Source organism: Ammodytes marinus (assembly GCF_949987685.1).
Source record: "Ammodytes marinus genome assembly, chromosome: 13".
Classification (NCBI taxonomy): Eukaryota; Metazoa; Chordata; class Actinopteri; order Uranoscopiformes; family Ammodytidae; genus Ammodytes; species Ammodytes marinus.
The window spans coordinates 14796779-14820448 of record NC_137217.1 but is presented as its reverse complement, the minus strand read 5'-3'; the positions used below and the strand labels follow the sequence as shown (position 1 = coordinate 14820448).

Below are 23670 nucleotides of genomic sequence, written 5' to 3'. Positions count from 1 at the left end.
AGAGCACAAAACAGTAATGAGCGACAGGCTGACTGAATGAAGTCTGTGTGAGGACTGGGGTATGAGAAGGAGCAATGCATAGAAACGATGTTGATGAAAAACACAAAGCGTTTTGAATATCTAAATATTCTAATAATAATCGCTTCAACAGGATCTGTCAACAACAGTTGATAGTTGACAGATCCTGTGTGATTATAGAGATACATAAATCTATAAAAATGTGGGAGGTAGAAATGTCACACAATTGCTTTTTAAATACTGAAATAGAATGAGTTGAAGAGGAGAGACCTCAACTGCAAAGACAAACTGTCAAACAGGTCAATAGAGAGATTAAAGTTTATGCGAGTGACTGAAGGAATGAATGAAGTAGGTTATAAGTATTTTTTATTATCTTTATTTTGGCCACTAGATGGCAGTAACACATTGGTACAATTTAATCAAAATCACTCCAAGATGAGGAAAAAAGAGCAGCAGAGAAACGATCAGATGATAACTCATATCATCTGATCATATTCAGAAAATAAAGACAAACCCACCTGATCTAAGATTTAAGTAAGAGTTTTTAATCCCAGAAAACTGTATGACAGGTGCATAATAATTGTAGTCTGATAGAGTGTTAATTACTAGAATTATAAGAAAAAAACACCTATATAATTTGGATTTTAGTTTAGATGAGAAAAAGGCAGTAGAAATGGGAAATCTGACTGATATCTACACAAAATTGATTTGCTGGACAGCAAAATCAGAGAACTAATGGAAGAAGAGATCGAATGAATCTACGTGCGATCAACTAACAAGACACACAGTGAACACACACAGACGGTGTGCCGCTTACCCGCCAGGGCTAGGGGTCAACAGTTAGGCAGAGTGCAGAGGAGGGAGAGGAGGGAGAGAAGGGAGCAGCCAAAGGAGAGAAAAGGAAAATGTTACGATCTACCAATCGAAAAACATGCTTCCTGTATATTTAGTTAAAGTATTCTTGTCTATGTGCTGTTCTTGTAAGTTGATTCAGTATATTCTTCAGTGTTTTTTTATATTTGTATGTGTCTATGTATGTTTGGTAGGAAGTATTTTTCTTCAGGGTTTGTGTATTACTGCATGAGTGCGTGTGCGTGCGTTAATGTATGCATGTGTGTGTACCTTGACTCCGTCGTTGTAACTGTCTACAGTATTCAAACAGGCCAGACTGCCCACTTGGCTCTGGGCCCCGGGTCGAGGGGGTTTCTTTGGAGGAGCAGCATGCTCTGCAGAAAACAACAGAAAAAGGGGACACATGATTTATTCTCACAGTTTTACAGCCTCATTCAAGTGCTATACACATTGTACTTTAGTCCCTCAGCAGCTCTCAGTGACAGTTCACATTAAATAATATTGTTCATGATTAATAGGTTCATTGTATAGTCTATGAGATGTCAAAAAAGTTAAATAAATAATAAAAATTACAAGTTTTGAGAGTCCATGATAATGACTTTAAAAATATATTAAATAAAAAAATATACAACCTACAGAAAACTGGGAAAAAAAACTTCACATTTAAAGGTGGAGTCACTAATTCTGGAGAAAGCTTGTTGAGAAAATGAGTGGATATCTTCTCCGGATTTGCTACCTGCCCATACTGTGTGTGCGCTGAAAAAAACAATCCGGTGTTGATACACAACCTAGGCTCTATAAATGGGCATGTTGCTAGCTATACAACCCCATTTATTTACAGACCAGTTTACAGAGCCTAGACTGTGTGTATATGCTGGAATTACATTTCAGTGCACACACACGGTAAGGACAGGTAGCGGATCATGAGGAGATATTCATTGATTTTGACAAAAAGGGATTTAGACAACACATTCTCCAGAATCGCTGACTCTACCCTTAAGATGCTGTAAAGTGGATATTTGTCATTTTCTCTTGATTAAACAATCAAGATGGTTGCTGATGAAATATCTATTGATTAATAGAATAATTATTTCAGCTGTATCCCCGATCAATATAAATATTTTGATGATGAAAATGTGTTTAAGTACAGTAAATGTATAAAAATAAATGCAAGTTGCCCTTAAAAATCTTCAAAATGTGAAACTAGTTCAAGCTGAATGCTTTTAATTTTTCTATGCATTCAGCACTTACAGGCCGGGTATATTCACGCTATGTGCACACAACATAATAGAGCTCGACATGCTGCATGAGTCCATATCAACACAGGTTGGTTCACATGCTAGACGACCAACAGGCTGCGGAGTTCATAATCAGATCGTCATATTGTGGCAACAGACTGTGGAAGAAGGTACTGACACACGCACGTACGCGGGGAAAAAGGAATAGTGTAAGACACAGACAGTTATAGGCCTGCCTATTACCTGGTTTTCCGACGGGTTGGTATATATGCTGGTTTCCTGTCTGCAAAAACAATGACAACAACAAAACATTGGGTTAGGAAGTGCTCAGTCACACACATAATAAGAAGCTCTCTGAGGAAATTTGAATTTCACAGTAAAAAAAACACAAGTTGGATTTTACAAATGCATAGAATTCCACTTATTTGTGTTGTAACACAACGCCACATCTTAATTTGTTCTTGTGTTCCTGTTCAACAAAGCAAATTCAGTTGTCTTTGCTCGAGGAGCTGTTTCTGTTTTCTGTGGCGTGTGGTCTAGCACTCTGTTACTTACGTTAACAAAAATACTCTGTCTGCCTACAGAGGGATAACAAAAAAGAATGAAATAAAAGTGTTCCTTTTGTTTGAGCTACACTTTCAAAATCATGCAGCATGTCTTTATGATTTCATTGTTGTGAGGATAAGACGATACCACAAATCTCTCCAGTGTTGCCAAGCAAGTAACATATTTCCTTTGTTGTATTATTGAATCTTTCTTGGGGCTTTGAATGTCTCTGTGCCATTGGAGTGTTGTGGTCTGACAACCACGACACCCAAAAATAATCTACTAGAGCCACACTCACAGTCACAGTCACAGTCACACACACACACACACACACACACACACACACACACACACACACACACACACACACACACACACACACACACACACACACACACACACACACACACACACACACACACACACACACACACACACACACACACACACACACACACACACACACACACACACACACACACACACACACACACACACACACAAACCAGGGGAGATTTTTCCACCACAAACCACAGCCATTCAAATGGGAGGAGGAGACTGTAAGAGAAGAATTACAGAGACAGAAATATCTGGCAACTTCAAACTGCTACAACAACTTACTTTTGCTGGCATCAAGAACATAATAGACATCAACATACAGCTTTTGAGATCCCAACCTTGGGATGAAGTTACACACTAAAGTTGCCCTAAACAACATAATTTTATTTTTCAGGGGAAGAAACTCAACTCCAGTTTCTAGTCTTCATAAAAAAGGAAAAAAAGTGATAAAGTTACCTTCAGCTTCCTGTGCTGTGTTATACAAGTCAGAGGTTTTCAACCGTATAAAAGGCAGTGTTCTGTTATTCAAAGTGAAAATGTGCATCAGGGATCGGAAATCATTTCAGAGTTACACCAAAGCACTCCATTTAAAAAAAGAAGGTGTGGTTAACTCTCTTAAGTGATCACTAATGTGAAAGCCAAGAGAATGCACATTCATGTGACTAGGGCAGAAGCTAATTGAATAAGAATAGTAATTCATTGTTGATTTAACTGCGGATGAATTCGACTAAACAATCAGTCTGCAAATCAATAACGGGTTTAGAAAAAAAATCACTTTCCCAAAACCAAAGGTGATGTTTCAAGTAGCTGGAATTGCCCACAGTAGAACAGTTGGTCAGTTTTCTATGACATAAGACAAAAAAGCAGCTACCGTAATCCTCACTTCAAGAAAACATTTAGCCAATTAATTCATCTTTTTAACTAAGTACTAATTGTTTAAACTCATGTGGCGTAATTTATCCTATACTTTACAGGCGGACAACACTGGCAAACGTGTTGAACACAACGTCCTGGTAAAGTGTGTGAGACACACATACTTTTGGTTGCAGCTGCAGGCCCACAGCTTTCTGTGAGACCTGATCCACCATGTGTTCCTCTAATGGTGCTTTTTATGACTCTAAAGTGTTTAACCACTGATGGACAGGCTTGAGCAGAGCATATTTAAACTACAGACTATCAGCAAAGATGGCTACTTGTTTATCTCGCAAAACAGTTTTCTATTAATAACTGGTGATGTGGGAATCCATTGACCGCTCGTTGCTGACCCCAACAGGTCACTTCCTGTCCCCTAGATCAATCCCGTCAGCTCCAATCAAAACAAAAACAAGCCGCAGCCAATGGCAGCGAGCCCCGAACAGTATGTGCAGCGTTTGTCTCTATCAGACATCCTTCTCTCTCAAAAACACAAACAGTTCAGAAAAATATGAGGTGGGAGTGACAAATGGTCATGATTTTGACAGTGGAGATTAAAGAGCAGCTATGTGAGGTACAGTTCACTCAGAACAGTTCCATTCTCTCTTGTAAAAATGTATTTCTGTGTACCAGTGTTGTTGTCACAAATAACACAGAACAACAGTGAATAGAATGGAGGCAGAAATGAAGCTGTTGGTAAATAAAAGAAGAAAAGAAACTTACGGCTGGTTGGAGTCCACCTTCTTCTCTGTCTAGACTCCCTCTAGAACTTCGGGAGTCTGGTTTCTAAACACACACAAATAAACACAGATATAAAAAATCTCCAATCCATAAATCAACCGCATTTAAGTTTAGGGCGAGATTCCTAAGTTAGAATGTGAGATTCACAGAGACAAATGAACAGTTCTGTATTTAGAGTTGTGTAAAAAAATTTCTTTTTCAATTAACAGTGAGTCACAATGCTTTTCTATTTGTGAGTTTACAAGTATTAAGATTTTCATTCCTGGTGCAAACTTGTGTCACTTAACACAATTTTTTTTAAATATTTTTTTAGCCATCAGAGAAGTTCCATACACAGGCATTTCAGGAACAATGAGGCACTCTGTTATTGATAAATGAGTGACAGTTCCCTTGTGTTCCAACCAAGATGAAAGTGAAGAGAGCAAGAGACTAAATCAAACAATAATTATGTAAATTGGGAACTGAATAGGTGAACCAAGCGGTGCAGCTCACACACAAAAAACAAACTCTCTCCCCGCTCGAGGCATTAAATAAAAAGGCACACACTGTACGAGAGCTGCAAGTTTGAAAATTGCAGGACATTTCCTCTAACAGACAAAAAAACGTTGCCAACTCAAGCACAACTTTTGAGACGCAGTGCAGCCCTGAAAACACCTACAAACAAAGCCAAAGTAAAAGCGCACACACACTATACACCTGCACACAAACTCACACACAACTAGCCATACCATCCCACAAGCCACCACTCTCTTTCTCTTCCTCACACCCATTGTTGCCTACCAGTTTTCCAAGACAGGACTTGAAGACCAGCATTGCCTTTGAGTTCATCAAAGTTATCTGATGAAGCGTTTGTGTCCGAGTTGTTTGAAGTTTTGTGTCTGTGTTGCTATCTGTTGCTGATCTTAGTGCATTTGTCTCTCTCTCTCTTGCTCTCTCTCTCTCACTCTCTCTCTGTCTCTCTCACTGCTTCTGTGACTGGGTATTTTCCTGTGCTGCCTGTCTGTGTGTAGTAGTAGCAGCCTGTATCCTCCTCTGTGCCAGCAGTTTCGACAAGACAAGAATTCAGATTAAACTTCAGCTTCCTGCCTCTCGCACACTTATATCTGACTGACGCACGAAAACAGGGAAAGGGAGGAGGAGGAGGAGGAGGGATGGAGCACGCTGCCAACGAGCCGTCAGTGTGTGAGCACGTCTACTCATTTCTCTTAAACCAATCTCCATACCTCCTCCCCTTTCTTTCGTGCTCTATCGTCCCTCCCTGAAGTGACAGTGTTAGAAAAAACAGCGCACACGCACACACACACACACACACACACACACACACACACACACACACACACACACACACACACACACACAAGCTTTTCAGTAAACTTGCGTGTTGTCAGTTAGTGGTTGTGGGTCAAAGACAGGACTGTCAACTGGGCTGTCAGATTCTCTAAGCCTATCATTAGCATGGAATTCACATAGGCCACACCTGCCTTGAGACTCACTCAATCACACAAAAAATTCTTGAGAAAAAAAAAACAGAAAGCCCAGTACCCGGATAATCCGTTCACAGAAATATGTATCCTACATAAAAACTGTCAACCCCATCTTTCTGTCGGTTACTCTCACTGTAAGGTGCAACATTTTTCACACCAGCTCCTATGAGAGCTCATGAGATTTAGAGACGCTGTGCTTTACCGTACTTGACAGTATTCTGCCTTTGCATCTAATTCATGAAAAAGATGTTGAAGATGAAGAGGAGGTGATTTCTCGAGAGTCCATTAACACATTTACAAAAAACACAACAACATGCATTAAAACAAAAAACAAACCCAAACACCACAACTGAAAAGACGGCAACTTAGCAAGAAAGCTTAACGTTACAGCCAGGTAGCAATAACACACTGCACCATGCACAACAACATCACACAATGAAGGGACCCAGGTCTATAAAATGTCGCCTTTTCTCTATATTCTACTCATGTGAGGATTAAACTGGACGTCATTTTGATCTAAAGTAACACCAATAATTTACAGTGGGCTGATATTTAACTTGAAAAAATACAGTATGTCAGCAAAACAATTATGTATTTCCCTGTGACAATCCAATAGAATGTTTTCAACAAGCAGCAAAGTTAAATACATGGTTAAATCCTCATTAATTTGTGTATGTGTGCATTAACTGTGTCTGTGAGTGTGTTTCACGGTGCATTCGCTGTGTGTGTTACCAGCAGCCTTTCCTCCTGCTCCAGCCACCTCTGGTCTTCCTCCATCTGCTGTTGTTGTATCATCAGCTGTTCCTCCATTAACAGGCACTGCTGGCCTACACACTGCTGCGTGTCTACTGCCCTGTCCTACACACACACACACACACACACACACACACACACACACACACACACAACCAGGCAACAATGGACAAGCATAGCAACAGAGGTGCACCCCAACAGAGAGACACGCATATGTTCACAGATGAAAGGAAACGTGCACCCACACACACACAAAGGACAGACAGACACATACACCAGACTGATGAGAGGCTGAACTCAGATGATGGAGACACACACAAAAAAATAATGAGTGGCGATGGGCCCTTGATTTGTACCAATTAAGTATTTGGACAGTCGAGCAAATTTGTGGACTGTACTTTTTCACAATCCTGACATGTGTGTGTGTGTGTGTGTGTGTGTGGTTGCGAGAGTGAAAACTGGTCTCCTACCTCCATGGCAGAACCCCACAGTACCATGTCGTGTCCATGTGGCTGGGGAAGGTGCTGTGAGTGTGTGTGCACGTGATGGCGGGGATGTGTGTGCGCGTGGTGCGTGTCCAGCATCGCCGCCTGTGGGGGGTACAGGGCGCTGGGCACAGAGGGGAGGGTGTGAGGGCCAGGGTACCCTGCCATCTGAGCCAGGGAGGAGAGAAAATATACACTGTTAGTCTGTTGTTATCAGCCTTTGAATGTTACTCTAACTATTTTATAACTAGTTCTGTTTTTACCTTTTTAATTTCTCTTTCAATATTTTTAGTTTTCATATTTGTATAACTTTTTTGAATGCATTTCAAGTCAATATGACCCTCCATCTTAAAAAACAATTGTCTTTCCTTACTGCAACTCAAAACCCCTACTTCAAGTTATACGACTTACCTGGTAGTGTCCAGGATGCTGGGAACTGGGATAAAATCCTTCACTTGAGCGAGGACTGGGATAGCCTGGTCGACTAGGCTACAGACAGAGAGAGAGAGAGAGAGAGAGAGAGAGGTGAAGAGACGAATAGAGGTTGAGAAATAGAAAGACAGAGTGGGGGAAAAAAACACAGTTTAAATGTTTGTTGATCTTTCTCCAAAACTGAACATTAGGAAACAGGATAACAAGTCATTCAGACAATCAACACACAAACCCCTGGGAGCTGTTTGTGTGGCTGAGTTAGCTGTCAATCAAAACAGGGAGCACCCACTGGGCTGCAAATCAAGCAAGCTGTTAGTTGAAACTGGCAACAACCAACTACTATATAATACAAACATCAAGACCTGTGGAAAACTGCTTGAACTATTTCACAGTCAGGAACTATCGACAAGCAGAATCCATTGTTAGATGTGATGCAGGTGTTTGTAAATAAAGTGTTGTGGCTGCACGTTCACCAAAGACCTCTCTTTAAAGCACTACCCTTTTTCTTATTTGTAAGAAAATAAGAAGATGCTGCGTGTCTCTATCCTATCCCTTTGCTGGGCACCAGTAGCTGAAAACAGAAGTGCTTGGTGAACACACAGCCCAGTTTTCTCTATTTTCTGGTGATTTGTTTAGATGAAGCCGTTGAAAACCTTTTTTCTTAACAATTTAATCTTCTCTGACACCGAACTAATTTTCTAGCACAACAGTGTTGTAACCTCTACCTTCCACAGTCTCTCATAGTAGCTTTCTCTGGACCACACCTCCGACAGCAAGACAGACACACAGGGAGGGAGACAGACAGCAAAGAAAGACAGAAAGGATTGAGGGAGACAAGACAAAGAAACTGATGACGAGACAAACAGGAGCTTCAAAACTCTCAGACAGGCGCACAGAGAGAGGGAGACCCTCAGCGTGTCGTGAACATGCTCACACATGGAAGGACATAAGGTTCCTCAACTAGAACACAATTACATTCTTGACAGATTCACAGCCCTGTGGTAGTTAATCCGTGAAAAGGGGAGGTTTCTTGGGAATACCCATTTTAAAAGTAGAAAGATAAATAAATCGACGACAGACAGACAGACTGGAAGGGGAAGATTGTAAGACGGATATTGGTCTATTGGTCTATTGGACTATCAGGAGACTTTTGGATGGATATTTGAATCTAAGAATATATGACCAACTAAATATAAAAAAATACGCCCAGCCTCTAACAGCCAACTGCAGGGCCACCTACAGACACAAGGAGTAACAGCACCTCCAGTTCACAGCTGTGGATGTGCCAATGTGCGCCATCTACTAGCAAAGGAAATAAGCTGAAGCATTTCAGACATGTATGCCAAATGCAGGCAATGAGCATCACAGCTCTTTCTGCTTTTTCTATAACTCTGTGTGGGGTCCCCCTCGAAGAGAACCTGCAATTTTCTTAAAAAGACATGTTCAAATAGTTAGCTGCAGCCTGCATTATTGAGGAGCTTCGCATCTGCTGTTAGCAAAAGATGGTGTTGGGTTGTCAAGAGAAACAAGTCTGAAACATGGACAATACATCATGTCAATGAATGTTCATGTCTCCGACATTACCTTTAGCATTTCAGAAGATTGTGTTATTTGAAAATTCAGCTATTTTATGGCAGCGCATTTTATACACACTAATTGGGGGTCTTTTTTAAATTAACTTGTTGTTGAGAGACACATCCCCCTGTTATTAGCATGAAGAGCCGTGGTATAACTTCATGAAGAATTTGAGGAATGTTGAGTAGCACAGTGTAATTAAAGATTTTCTTCTTACTACATGTATCACTCTGGGGCACAAATCATTGACTCCCACACAGACACATAACAACTAACACCATCAGGGTCAGAGTGCAGGAAAAACAGAACGTTCAGTAACAGGAATGTCTCACAGAAACATTCTACAGGACTGAACCATTGCTGTTAAGTCTTGATTTGATGCAGATGGACTGATGGTAAGTCTTATCCTATAGAAGAATGTATTTCTGACATGTTTCCATCACTAACTTCTCACAAGGACCACACTTGTTTCTGATTGTAAGGAGCATTACTTGATTTTACATTAAAGTGTGCGTCTTTAAGCAAACTACTCTCTTTGTAAACATGTATTAAATACTTAGGGGTATGTGGGAGGTAAACTGATGTTACAGCTCAGCAGGAAGTCTGAAAACACAGTCACCTACCAAAACAAGCTCTACAGGCCAGCACCCAGCAGCTAGGCCAAGGTGACAAGAGAGCCAACTCTGTTAACAGCCTTAAGCAGAGACAGATTTTTCCTAGCTCTTTATGTATTTATAGCTTCACACATTCTTACAAGCTTCAGACCAAAAATGCAGACCCATAGTATTACATTACGAATTATACTTTGTACTATACTTTGAGAGCAGTATTAGTTGTGGACCCCGGGCCATCCGTTTCCAAACCATCTGACTTTCAAGTTAAAATTAACCAGAGGATTTGTTCTTTTGTGAATATCAGATTATCCTGTTATATGGAATCCGTGTTTAAGTCCACGTGCGTTAGATGTAGTCTGTTAGCCAGTGGATTTCAGAAAATATGAGAGGCATCCTGAACAGGCTGGAAATAGTTGCAATAATCTGAGGTCCCATCAACACAGTGTGGGATGCAAACACATACTGTACATCTGTGACCACATTCAATCCCGACAGAGGACATTCAAAGGCTGGTCAGACCTAGATAAAGCATGGCAGCAGGCAAAGCGTTGTTAACATGTTAATTGACGATCACAAACATCACAGCACTCAGTTATAATTATTGTTTCAAAAGGGGCTTACATAAAACTAAAGCCCCGTATCAAAAATGTTGTAACATTGTTTTTTTTGAACCACAAAATAATGTCTTTTGTTTCTTTCTTTCTTAAGATGCATATATCATAAAATACAAATATTTAAAATGCAAAAACTTCCTATCTTAAAAGATGAAAATGAGCTTTGGTGTCAGTTCCTCTAAATCAATTTCTTTAAGTTAGAGCGAACATTTTCAATACTAATGTTCAACAAAACCTATACAACCAAGACAGAAATGTATCCACTGCCTGGAGGCTAAATAGATCAAAATTCAACACAATGTTATTTTTGGTGCAAGACGCCTGACACTCATCAAATGGGCCACAATCCGAATGTTGCAACTTGTTTTGATAAAAGCACACCGTTTTATTTTAGTTAAATTAAAAACTGTTTAAATTTTAAGTACAGTTAAACAGTTCACCACCTGCCTTCAAGGGTCTGGACATGGGTCGTTCACAGCAGTGGACAGGAACAAGTGAATGAGTAGTTACAGGGAGGCTTGGCATTCGATTGTGTGTATGGGGTTCATTGGGGGTCAGAGTACAGGCAGAGGGTACAGAGAGGACTCTCTCTGTGTGTGGGAGAGTGAGGGGGGCCAGAGAGGCCAGTGGGGGCCTCCCAGCAGGGTGCTGGTGCATGGGGTCAGCCTCAGGTTGTAATGGGGCACTGGGATTAGTTTGGCAGCCACGATGAAAGCTGGGCAACAGATTAGAATTGGACTTGGACTGGATGTTTTGGAGGGTGTGGGGACAAGCTGCGGACATGCTGCAGGGCAGAGAGTTAAGGTTTGGACTGGACTGGGAGAGGAGTGGGGAGAAGGGCCAGGGATGACAGTGTGTGTCGTTTGACTTTGGTTGGGATGAATGGAGCAGGTGGCCGTTAGTGAGAGGATTTGTCTGGCGGGGCCAGCTGCCATTGGACAAGCTGTCTGACCTGGTGTGAGGTGGAGGATAGAAGTTTGATTGAGACTGTAGGGACACACTGTGGTGAGCATTAGAGTCAGGATTGGACCTGGTGTTGTGCTGAGAGAAAGAGCGATTGTATTGAGAAGTGTTTGGAAAAGGAAGTGATTGAGACTGAGGATTGGGAGAAGAGGAGAAGTGATGGGGAAATTGCAGAGGAGATGAGTGGAGTGGAGGAGCGAGAAGGTGAGAAGAGGTGCAGGGAGACGAAGGATGAGGGTTTCCAAGGCAGAGTGAAAGCTGTGAGGCAAAGGGCTGGTTGGGATGGCAATGGTGGTGAGAGGAAGGAGCAGAAAGACAGTCCGGACTGAAGGTGGTGGGCTGCAGGGAGGGACGACGGCTGGGCTGCAAACAGAAAGACAAAGGCAGAGGAGGGACAAATGGAAATAAAAAGGGATCAAAGAGAAGTAGTAGTAGGCAGGTGAGAGAGAGACAGGGGTGAGCCGGAGCACAGACAGAAATAAAGACCAAAGCCATGCAAAGACTTTGTGTTTCTGAGGACCAGATGGTTTTCAAACACAAATGAAAACTGTTTCATTTATTTAATTGAACAAATGCAGCATTCACTGATACCTGCAACCACATTTTGATTAGGGAAAAGACAAATGCATCACTAAAGGTTTAAAAAAGTTAAATATCTCAATCTTATGAACTACTGTTCAAGACACATGGCTTTAGTTTACCAAAAGAAGCAGTTAACAGATGCTAACAGCAGGGGCATGGGGGCAGTAAGTGTGGGTGAGGCAGCCAGCAGCTGGGGCAACAAGCTGTGAGGTGGGATGGCACAAGTGGAGGTGGGAGTGGGGAAGGGGGTTTATGGATGCAAAAAGAACAATTCTCCTTGTTTACACATTTGGAGGAAGCAGTGTATATGATTTTCTTTCTAATCACAACTATTGTAGCAGTTTCTTTTTGGTTTATATTTCTTCATGGCACGTTTAAAAGAGTTGGTTAAGGGCGGATGTTTATACAGTAAACAAACCCAGTACGTTTCCTTTGTTCTAATCTACTATAGTGTAATATCAATCCTACAGGGTGATTCTTATACTGACATATTAAAAGAAAAAATATATTTGCCTTTTTTCATATAATATGGGCCATAGCTAAAAGCCCCTGACAATCGAGTTGACCTGGGTTCAAGAACTCAAACAAAAATATCACATGAACTTGAGTCTCTACTGTAAGTGTGAAGAATTCACTTGACAACTGACTTCAGCAATGACTACAATAAGCTTAAATCCTGCATGAACTATAGGAAATATGACAAATCCACATGACAGCATATCAGAGAGGCTGTAATCTGGAACTTTAAGAGACTTCATAATCAAGATGTCTCAATGCAAACAGACACATCTCTTACACCTCTCGTACACACACACTAACATAGTCACACACACACAAACACACGGAGACACACACACAGAGAGACAAACAGATACACGTGTGGTGTAGTAGTGCCTTACTTTAGGTGGTGCTTCGTCAGACCCTCCAGAGTCCCAAGAAACCGTGACCTGTCTCCTCATCTCCATCCTGTTCCTCTCCTTCTGCTGTAACTTCTCCTCCTCTAATATAGTGCTGGAAGCCAGGACAAAATAACAAGATGATGTCATACAAAAAAGAATGCTGGTATTTTTATTTATTTTTGCTGAATGGTTGTCTAATTTATTCCAGAACTGCAAAGTGAACAGGGATAGATGATAAAAAAGGATCATATCTCAGATAACAATGTTGTCTGTCAGCATTTCAATAACAAATGCACAAATGGCATTAAATACAGCAATTGAGTTATTACAGGAACTTCATGGTAGAAAGTGAATAATGACTGAAATGAACCAGCAACATAAGAGATATTTGTCTTATCCTTATCCCAATGTGGCTCCTTTTGAAAAGTCCTCCTTATGAAAGACAACTGTCAGCTTAAGTGGTTTTCTACCTCCTGCTGGGAAAGTATTTAAACCCACTGCCAAACAGTAAAATGTATAAAAAATCATTTAAGCCTGTCAATATTTAGTTCAAATATCCAATCAAAGGTAATCTTTCATCTTTTACCCTTCAATGTATTTTCACACCAACTACTGATTCCATCTATTTGCTGTGCCGGGAAAAAACTGTTGCGGCAAGAGCGCAATAAATCTTTTGGGTAATTTTTTTTGCTTCAGAAAAAACGTAATCGCTTGGAGGCAAAGCAATGTCCCACGCCCCAAAAGCCAACATTTCAAGTTCTTATTTTGCCAAAGATACCACGCTGAATTTACTGGCTAAAATTATCCATACTGACCTGTTCCCTGGGAAAAAATGCCGCTAAATCGAAACCCAGATTTCCCAGAGGAAGGAGCTGCTGCTAAGGAGTGGACAGCTCCACAGAACTGAATGGTTCAACAATCCAAGACACACACACCATCCCAGACCCTTTCTACTCTCCCTACCTCAACAAGGGTTAGAGCTATTTCTAGTAACACTATTCCCTCCTGTTCTGCTGTCTTCTGCAATGTGTGTGTGTGTGTGTGTGTGTGTGTGTGTGTGTGTGTGTGTGTGTGTGTGTGTGTGCGTGTGTCTGAGAGTGTGTGAGTGTCCTTGCACCTGTCAAAGTCACTCTCCTGTGAGCCCTTGTCCTTCTTTTCCATCACAACACATTCACACACATTTGTACAACAATATCAGCTTTTTTCTCTCCCTCAAATCCTGTAGCTGTGTTTCACATTTAGTCCTAAAGTTCCTGATTGAAGAAAAAGTTCTAGCTTTTGTTGCTGATCTGTATTAATCCTACGAGTAGAACAAATGAAGTCACCCATTAATGAAATAAACACAATCTTTCGCAAAAATAATGTAAATACCTTATTTTTCATTATTTTTGACAGCATTTTAATTGTCTGTTAAAAATAGCCAGGTCAAAAGCAGTTGATCCAAATACGGTCATTCGTCAGTATTCTGCCAACCATTTGCTCACAGTTTCACGGTAAATTACTTCATGTATGAATATGTGTGATGGCAATAACTTCAGCACCTGGCAGTGCAGCATCAACACAGACTCTCTCCTCCCCCCCCCACATCCCCACCTGGAATAACAAGGCCTGTTTCCTTTATTTACTCAGGTGGAACAATCTTGGACTTTTCAGCAACACCCAGCTTTACTCTCAAGTACTTCTCACCTGAGAGCTGCCCGGTGCGACCGCTACCGATGGTAACAGAGCAGCAAGATTTTTGTATCTGGGTTCATGTGCACTGAGATCTGAAGTGAAACCCACCGCGGCATCTGCTTTTTTCAAACATACATGTCTGGCTAAAACTGTCACTAAGGCATGTTCACACATAAATATCCACAACACAACACAATCATGTCATCTGACCAGCAGATGGATTAATGCAAGAATGATCTTGGAGAACGACAGCAAGGTATTGTCACTGCTAAAAAATAACCTGAACTCTTAACATGTTTGAACTGTAGAAAGATTCTTCGCAATTGTGAAATGAAACCCAAAACTGTTTCAACGAAAAGACGAGTTTGTGGATGTTGTTTTAGGAAGAACTATTCTTTAAGTAGGAAATGCAAAGAAACTATTTTCTCCCCGACTATCACAGTTGAGGACGCTCACACAAACAACAATGAATTATGTTTCAAAGGCATACTTAATGGACTGCACCCATTAATGCTGTAGCATCCACTGACTGCACCACACTTGAACACATGAGCAAAGGTTAAGGTTGTGTAAAAGAAAAAGAAACTAATCACTCCATCATAGGCTGAAGCCACAACATTCACAAAGCCTGAAGAGACCATACTTTACCTTAGAAACCGGCTAATCAAATGGCACCTTCTTAGTCCAGGAGAACAACGTAGCCTCTCAAATGGTGGCACTTCCGTACTGATGCGCTACTGAATAACAGCAAAAGATCCAAGCAGCAGCACTAAAAGGATAAAGCCCACTAGACTCCAGACATGATGACTCAAATATAACTCTGTTGTAACGTAACTCTACAATCCTTCTGAACACGCACGTTGCAGTCAGGATGAGATGATCTGAGAATTAGGAGCCTTAGTGTGCTAGCTTTAACCATGGGAGTACAGAGCTGCAGTAGTTTCTGCTTGCACGTTTCCTTCCCTTGCCTTAATTTTCTCTCTCTCTCTCTGTTCTTTGGAAAACTGTAGCTCCTGGCAGCTGCCCACTGTGTAAACACACACACACACACACACACACACACACACACACACACACACACACACACACACACACACACACACACACACACACACACACACACACACACACACACACACACACACACACACACACACACACACACACACACACACACACACACACACACACACACACGTTGTTCCATCGTCTAGGAAAACTGTAGTAGTAGCTGAGAGCTGCATATTTGGCAGGATAAACCTATAATTGATATTATGATATAAAAGCCGGCCAGACCGAAAGCAAAGCAAATGGTAAAGCCTTATATGGCACAACTTTTCCCTATTAATAGCCCAGCGACCACAGCTAACATGGTCAATATTGACTTGGTTTCCAAGACAGTGGATGAGGCACATTTAGGGTTCCCCACCATTTCTTCATGCCAAGGTATCACAGTCAATTAAAATAAATGTTCTTGATTTTGTCAGCTTAGTACTCAAATGCAGTTCACATACTGTTTCCACGCTGGGCTCATTAAAACATACAACCACAAACATACTGTACATGTGTCAGCCGGATGAGATGACCTCCATTATGTGGGGGGCCAGGACTCGTTTGGAGCCAAAATACAATGAAAAGCAGAGAGATGTCAGGAGGAGAGGATAAAACTAGAGTGTGAAAAGAAGGAAAACAGAAGAGAATTATGAAGAGGGAGAGAAAAGCTGACCTTGAGAGAATTGGAGCGCAAATTTAAGGTGTGAGTCACGCTGGTTTTAAGCAAACTCGTAAAAACCACGGGAGTTAAATATGCACTCTGATTTTCCTGCTTTCTGTGTGTGAGAGTTAAGACAGAGAGAGAATGTGCATGTTGGAGAAAAGAATGGTGGCGTCATGCTGTGCTGCTGAAAATTGACACATTCTACTGGTGAAAATGAGCTTGTTAGTAGAAAATGTTTCCAGCCTCAACACCAGCAATATTTTTGTAAAAACACACAAAATGTAACCATTCAATCTATTTTGTATGGGACTAATTCTATTTTGAATGCTAAGAAAATAATTATTAAAATATAACTCTGGGAATCTGTTGTGGTCAGATGTTCATTAGATAGATTCATACAGGGAAACTGATCTCTGTGTTCAAAGAAGGAACGCCAGTGTCATATTTAAGCAATTTAAGAGGCAAGAAACCTGGTACCTGCAGCCACCTAAAACTCACAGTCTAGCTTTTTTCATGACCTCCAGCAATATATTTCTTATTACGCTCTATGTTCCCATCAAAAGGTAGGTGATGCTAAAACATCACTTCCAAAAAACGGCAGGTCTGTTCTTGTCTGAATGATTATGAATTGTTGAGTCATGGAGGCTGGGAAAAGCTCTATTCCTAAGAAATGGAAAAAAATAATAGTGCTTCCCCTTGCTCAATTATGTCTTAAAAATTATACATTTACGAACCTGTTTTATGCATGTTGGGGGGGAAAGTGATAATCTGGGTGCTGTCGATGTCATATTAGCTGTTAGCATGCTATGATTAGCATTAAGTATAATCACATCCTGTAACCCTACACACGCTGGCATAAATCATCAAGCATGTCAGGTTTATGGAGCCGATCTCTGTCTTTACTTGCTAAGTGATATAATCTTTTACAATGGCAATGGATTATGACTGACAACATGCCCCAATGTTCATCAAACATAAATTTAAAGATTTGGATTCAGTCACCTGATATGTTTTTATTGCTCAGTACCTTTGATATAAAACTTTCCACAGATGGTTAATTGCCTGGCCAGTTATTAGTATGACATTATATATGACTCGTGAATAGGTTGGACCCTTCCCATTGTGAGGGGAAATCCCTGTGACGATTTACATTGGGACTTACTCAGAGAGTTATAAAGTGAGTAGTGTTGTCTTCCTCTGACTTATCTTATCACAACACACCCAGCTTATTGTGTCTACTCTTCTCAGAAAAGGTCTCTTTCTTTGCCAATCTGTCTCCAGGCAAATTAAGTTACTCATCAGTGATGCATCAAGGAGGCAAGGCGTGACAGGGATATCTCAATACTGTATCTTGATCATCATCACATAATGTCATTCACCTAAACAGGATGTAAGGTGCAATTTGTCAGGTATTACAAAACAAAAATTTATTCCCTTGAATGCATACACTCAAAAGTGCTAAGAATCTTTTATTATCCAAACAAAACGGACGTAAACAGCATGAAACACCCTATGAGATGTTTTGATATCAATCGAGTTTCAGTGTGTTGGAATAGAGAAGAACGATGAAAAACTCAACACTGTCCTAACACTACTACGGATGATCGATGGGCAAAATATACTTCACATAAAGTAAGTTACTGCTATTGTCAAAATCAATAACATTTGTCCGATATTAATAAAATGTGTTGTGGACTGGTATTAATAAAATGTAATCTTATTTTCCTCTATCCTCTTGCCACAGCACAGGAAATGAATTCCTTGCTGCCTCCACACAAAAAATTTGAAATAATGTAGTATCTGACACTGGATTGGATTAGAACAGTAAAAAAAACATATTCCTGCCAAGACACTGAAATGATCCCCTCTGGCATCTCACTGAAAGTAAGAAGGCATGTACATGTGACCGCTGCAGGTTAAAACCCAATGTCTTTCTGTCTTTTTCCGGTCCATCGATCTTTATTGATTAAATCTGGTTTGATGTTCATCCAGCAGCCAAACGCCAAAGTGTGTTGCATAGTTCCAAATGCATAATAACTGCTATTTGTCTACTGTAATAATTGTGTTGGATTACAGTGATTGAAACAGACTGACAGTGACACCTGCTGTTAAGAAGAAGTAATGAAACACAAAAATATATCTGGAAAATATTGTGTACTTTCCTTGTCTAATCTACAACAGGAGCATTGGTAAAAAATTAAATGCTCACTGCTCATATACCTTTGAAAGAAAGACAGACTGAAAGTAAAATGTTGAAAACTGAAACTAGTATTATCATTATGCAGAAATTATGATGAGAGACACAGAATGCCAGGTGCAAATGGACAGAGATCAACAACAACAAGAGATCTTAAATCCATGGAAACATACAAGTAATGTTTCTTCAGCTGAGGCAAAGCATATATCAGAAAGGATTGCCCAACATGCTCACCACACTCTAGAGGTAGAGCGACAATGGTTTGATCCTTGGCTGACACGCTGACACACTGACACACACACTGACACACACTGACACACACAATCAATTACCTCAGTTGCGTTTTGAGTTCGGTGAAGCGTGGCCTCTTGCTGGGATCATACGACCAACACTTTGTCATCAAGCTGTAGAGAGTAGGAGGGCACTGAGGAGGCATAGCCAGCCGCTCGCCGTTCTCTATCCTGCCAATGACGTCGTTGTTCTTCACGCCCTGGAAGGGCTTGACGCCGAACATTAGGACCTCCCACATACAGACGCCTATGGTAAGACAGACCAACATTAAACTTTAGAAGCATGCACACAGCAACCTATCGATTGAATGCATTTAGAGGAAGAGAGTAAAAAAAAAAATCAAAAGCAGAGTTCAGACTAAATCTACTGCTAAAGCACAACACATCAGAATAAAACTGAGCCAGATTAGAAACAGGAAGAAAGCTACAAAGGCCTAAACCTACCAAACATCCAGACGTCACTGGCCGTGGTAAATCGCCTGAAGTTGATGGATTCTGGAGCCATCCATTTAATAGGGAGTTTCCCTTTGGATGCTGAGAAACAGGAATCAGTAATGGTGTTACAATATGCTCATGTGAATTAATATTATTATTAATACTAATATCAATATCAATAATAATAATAATAATAATAATAATAATAATAATAATAATAATAAAAATAATAGTGCTTTGCTCCATGACAGACCAAAGAAAGTGAAAAGGAGACAGGAGAGTGTGCCTCTATGAACAGTACAGAGGTGCTATAGTTACCTTTGTAATAAGAGCTATCCTCCATGTATCGTGACAACCCAAAGTCCCCCAGCTTCACACAGTCGACTGTCGATACCAACACGTTCCGCGCTGCAATGTCCCTGAGGGGGGAAATAAAAAACTAAATCAGAGGAAGTCAGAGGAAGTTAACACTTTAACATTGAATCTGTTAATCTACTTGACTGGACATCATCACATGCAACACATGCTAGCAGGTGGTGCCAATATTTTTTAACCAATATTATAATGAGTCACATTTTGCAGGACATATAGTTTTATTCCAGTAGGTGGCAGCACTTGAACGTGGTTTACAGAAAATCTGTATATTTGCCCGGATCATTATACATGATCCTTCGGAAACCATCATTATTTGTTAAATCTCTCCACTATTTCGTATGTAATTTTACTTTGTTTGGCCACTTGGCAGTAGCACTGACATTTTTTTTGTGGAGGAATATCAGCTTTTATTATTTGAAGATATTCCGGTTTATTGGGGTTTGTTGTAGACCGTAACGCATACCTGTGGACGAAGCGCTTGCTCTCCAGATATGCCAGTGCCGCGCTGAGCTGATATGAGTACAAGATGAGAGAGGCCAGGTCTAGACTGTACTTCCTCACCTGGAGGAATGACCGCAACTATGGAGACAAGAGAATATACAGACAAAAGGATATGTGAGAACGATGGAGAGAGAAGAACAGAGTCTGACAATAAGACTTCCTTAAGAACTTCTTTAAAACAAACAATACACAGAAACTATTGTATGACAGGAGAAATAAATAAATTATGTATTAATGATTATCCTTCATGTCAACAGTAAAAAGTGAAATGTAGAATATGTAAGTAAGTACATTTAACTTGGGCAGTACAAGGCCAGCTATCTACTGGACTTGATCATGGATTTAAATGTGCCCTCTGAAATGTGCCTATTAAGAAAACAACTATAACCAACAAAAGAGAAATGCAATATAATATAGTGTCATTCTAACTAAAGGGGTTTACCCAGTGTGGAATTTTTGGATTAAAAAACCCTAATTCTCTAATCAATCATCTTTAAACAGTTATTGAAATTCCTTGTATTTCGTGAATGTTTACACTGTACAACATTATCTAATGCACCTTTTTACATACACACACATCCATGCAAACTGTGCAGATACTGTTCACCCTTATAAAACATTGTATCGTTGTCCTACTTCTCCTAGTGTACAGAGCTCCATGATGATCCACACTGGGTTGTCGGTGATGACCCCCATCAGCTTAACAATGTGGGGGTGGTCAAACTGACGCATGGTCACTGCAGGGAGAGAAGAGGGAGGCGAAGGTCACTTCACATATTCTACAGATACAGTTAATAACTGTTGACGGGTAACAAGCCCAAGGAACTCACAAGCCTCTTGGAGAAACTTTTCCCTGACGCTGTCTGACGTTGAGTTCTTACACGTCTTCACAGCCACGGACAGGGCCGGATTCTCCTGCAAGAAACATACACAAGCAGACCACATGATCAAAACAACAGAAGCATCTACAGTCAGCATATTCACCGTCTGCTTAGAACTCATCAGACAGGAGGAAAACTCAAAACTATTAGGATTTGAGCAAAGCATTGAAATATACTGGAGAATATAATGTTTGCTCATCACGGAATCGAAATTAAATTATTACAATTGTTGTATATAAATGATCATAGAGTCCCATTATATTCTTCTGTTTCAAGTGAACTGTATATGCCCAGTTATTGTAATGTCAGTTCAAGTTAAGTGTGTGTTTTTTTCCCACAGAGACTTTGCAGGTAGAGTTGAGTAAGTCACTGCATTCATTATTTGCACATCTATCATATGGTAAATTTTTGCCTTTAACTGTAAACAAGATGAAACACATATTTGTATCTACAGAACTGTGATGTGAATCATTTGTTTAATGCTACAAAATTACCATTGATTAGTCACAACCACAGGTGTTAATAAGTTGTGTGTTTGAGAGGCTGCTACATACCGGGCTGATGTAGACTCCTTGGTGGACGTCTCCAAACTGACCCTCACCTATGCAGCGCCCCAACTCAATACGGTCCCGCTGAATCTCATAGTCCCGTGCTATGTAAAAAAAATATATACATAGACATCAACGTACACACAAATAAGGACAAACACAGTAGCACTTCAGATCAAAACACACACACACACACATACACAAATTCTTAAATCAAGCCTTGCATTAACCAAGCTTGTCAGGGTGGTTTACAGTGTGCAGGGTCTGTATAAATATGCCTTTAATCCCAGATTAAACATACAAACATGTCACTGATTCTGAGAAGTGTATTTTCCAGCAAATGTATACAAACGTTAAGCATTTACTATTTAAAGGACTTTTGCTACTTTATTTGGTGCCATCTTTTCTATCTTCTTTTAATTGAATTTTCCAGATTGATACAATTAAACCACCTTCCTACATTGACAAGTTTAGCTTTGTAGCAATTAGCATAGCATAATTTCAGCAGCATGCAAACCACAGCCAGACATGCCATGGAACACAGACAAACCACAGCCAGCCGATATATACATGAACATGAATTTCCACATCAAATCAAGCGTAATATATGGATTACGTTAGGGGGATTGAATAATGAAGAGATATAGTCGACAAGAATTCTGAATGAATGGGCTGATATAGGACCAGTTAATTGTAGCCTGAGTTAGAGACTTGTAGTGAGTTAGAGAATTGCAACCCTTTCAAGAGAATAGGACCCAAAAGATCTGGGAAAAGCTTGCTGTTGGGTGAAAGGATTTCACATTTTACTGTTTAATACTGCTTGTGGAATGTCCAAAACACACATGCAACCTTTAGAGCCTATGGGGAATAAAATATAGTGGAAATGGGGCTAAATGTGGAAATGGGTTGCGAAATGCGGTCACAAAAATGTACAGTCAGCCATAATTAATGCATGTGTGCCCTGCCTCTAAATGTTGCCCTTGCAACATGATCTTTAAAAAACCTTATGGTTAAACAATGCAGTGGGACTACTACCCTGGTTTGTTAGTGGTTTGGGTTTAAAATGTAGCAGATATATATAAAATATCACTGCACTTCCTCCTCCAGGCCAAAGCTGTAAGTAGTCACATGCTCTGAGTCAACTTGCTTCGTTTAAATTATATTAAATAGATTAGATAGAAAATCTTATTGAACTGTTGCCATGTGGTTGTTACCCTGAGCAGTAAATGGATTTCAATAGCGTGCATTATGCTGCAAGTCAAATGGCTTACAATCATGTAATTGAATATAGTTTGCTGTTCAAACTTTTTTTTTCTTCATAAACATTCAATATACACAACAAGGTCCTTGTTCAACTACTGGGACTGGGTTCTGACGCTACAATCAATTCAGCCCAAAACTGACAGCACATCAAACATCAACAGAGGGGGTTCAAATCCACAGGGTACAGATACACAAATCAATTCTGAATTAATTCTTACAGTTGCAAGCAAAAAGGAAAATAGGAAGGGTCACAACAACCACCAAATCAAAATGTCATCACAATATAACCAGACTTATGGTACGTTCCAATTATTACCTTGATCTAGTCCATAGTATTCTGGGAAAGTGGGTTAGTGATGGGAGACAGAAATAGCTAGCTGTGAGTACAGAGATCTATAAATTGGAACTGCAGTCTTTAATATATAGGTCAATGTTAGAGCTAATGTATGTCAGTGACTAAATTGGTATCACCAAAGGGTCCCTTATCATAAATGATTAAGTGTTCTAGGATACGTAAAACCATTTGGTGTGTTTTTCTGAAGAAGGTACATTTTTTTTGTTTACATACAACAAGCATGCACACCATTGGTCACCAAAAGCTAACTTGGACATTCTATTAAAAAGATGGGTTTTATAACACAAACCCTTTGGATGCTTGGAAACCTTCTGTTTAAGAAAACCAAAAACAGACACTGAAACTGCTCAGACATTAACAGCTACACTTGACCTTGGCTGGCTTATG

The 23670-nt window shown here is 40.3% G+C and overlaps 1 protein-coding gene across 3 annotated transcripts in view; it reads right to left on the bottom strand.

Moving 5' to 3' along the window:
* LOC307260127 (focal adhesion kinase 1-like) overlaps nt 1–23670 on the bottom strand; it is a 55718-nt gene that overhangs the window by 3695 nt on the left and 28353 nt on the right. For 2 of the 3 annotated variants that reach the window (XM_080040269.1, XM_080040270.1), the window contains exons 16-29: nt 21672–21769; nt 21067–21151; nt 20873–20973; nt 20199–20314; nt 19679–19779; nt 19370–19459; nt 18968–19172; nt 13048–13159; nt 7780–7857; nt 7354–7536; nt 6863–6988; nt 4629–4691; nt 2352–2391; nt 1141–1244 (exon numbers count right to left, since the gene is read on the bottom strand). In XM_080040269.1, coding sequence (XP_079896395.1) covers nt 1141–1244; nt 2352–2391; nt 4629–4691; nt 6863–6988; nt 7354–7536; nt 7780–7857; nt 13048–13159; nt 18968–19172; nt 19370–19459; nt 19679–19779; nt 20199–20314; nt 20873–20973; nt 21067–21151; nt 21672–21769 — 1502 coding nt within the window. The remainder of the gene's footprint in view (nt 1–1140; nt 1245–2351; nt 2392–4628; nt 4692–6862; nt 6989–7353; nt 7537–7779; nt 7858–13047; nt 13160–18967; nt 19173–19369; nt 19460–19678; nt 19780–20198; nt 20315–20872; nt 20974–21066; nt 21152–21671; nt 21770–23670) is intronic. The other variant, XM_080040271.1, reaches the window with a different exon arrangement.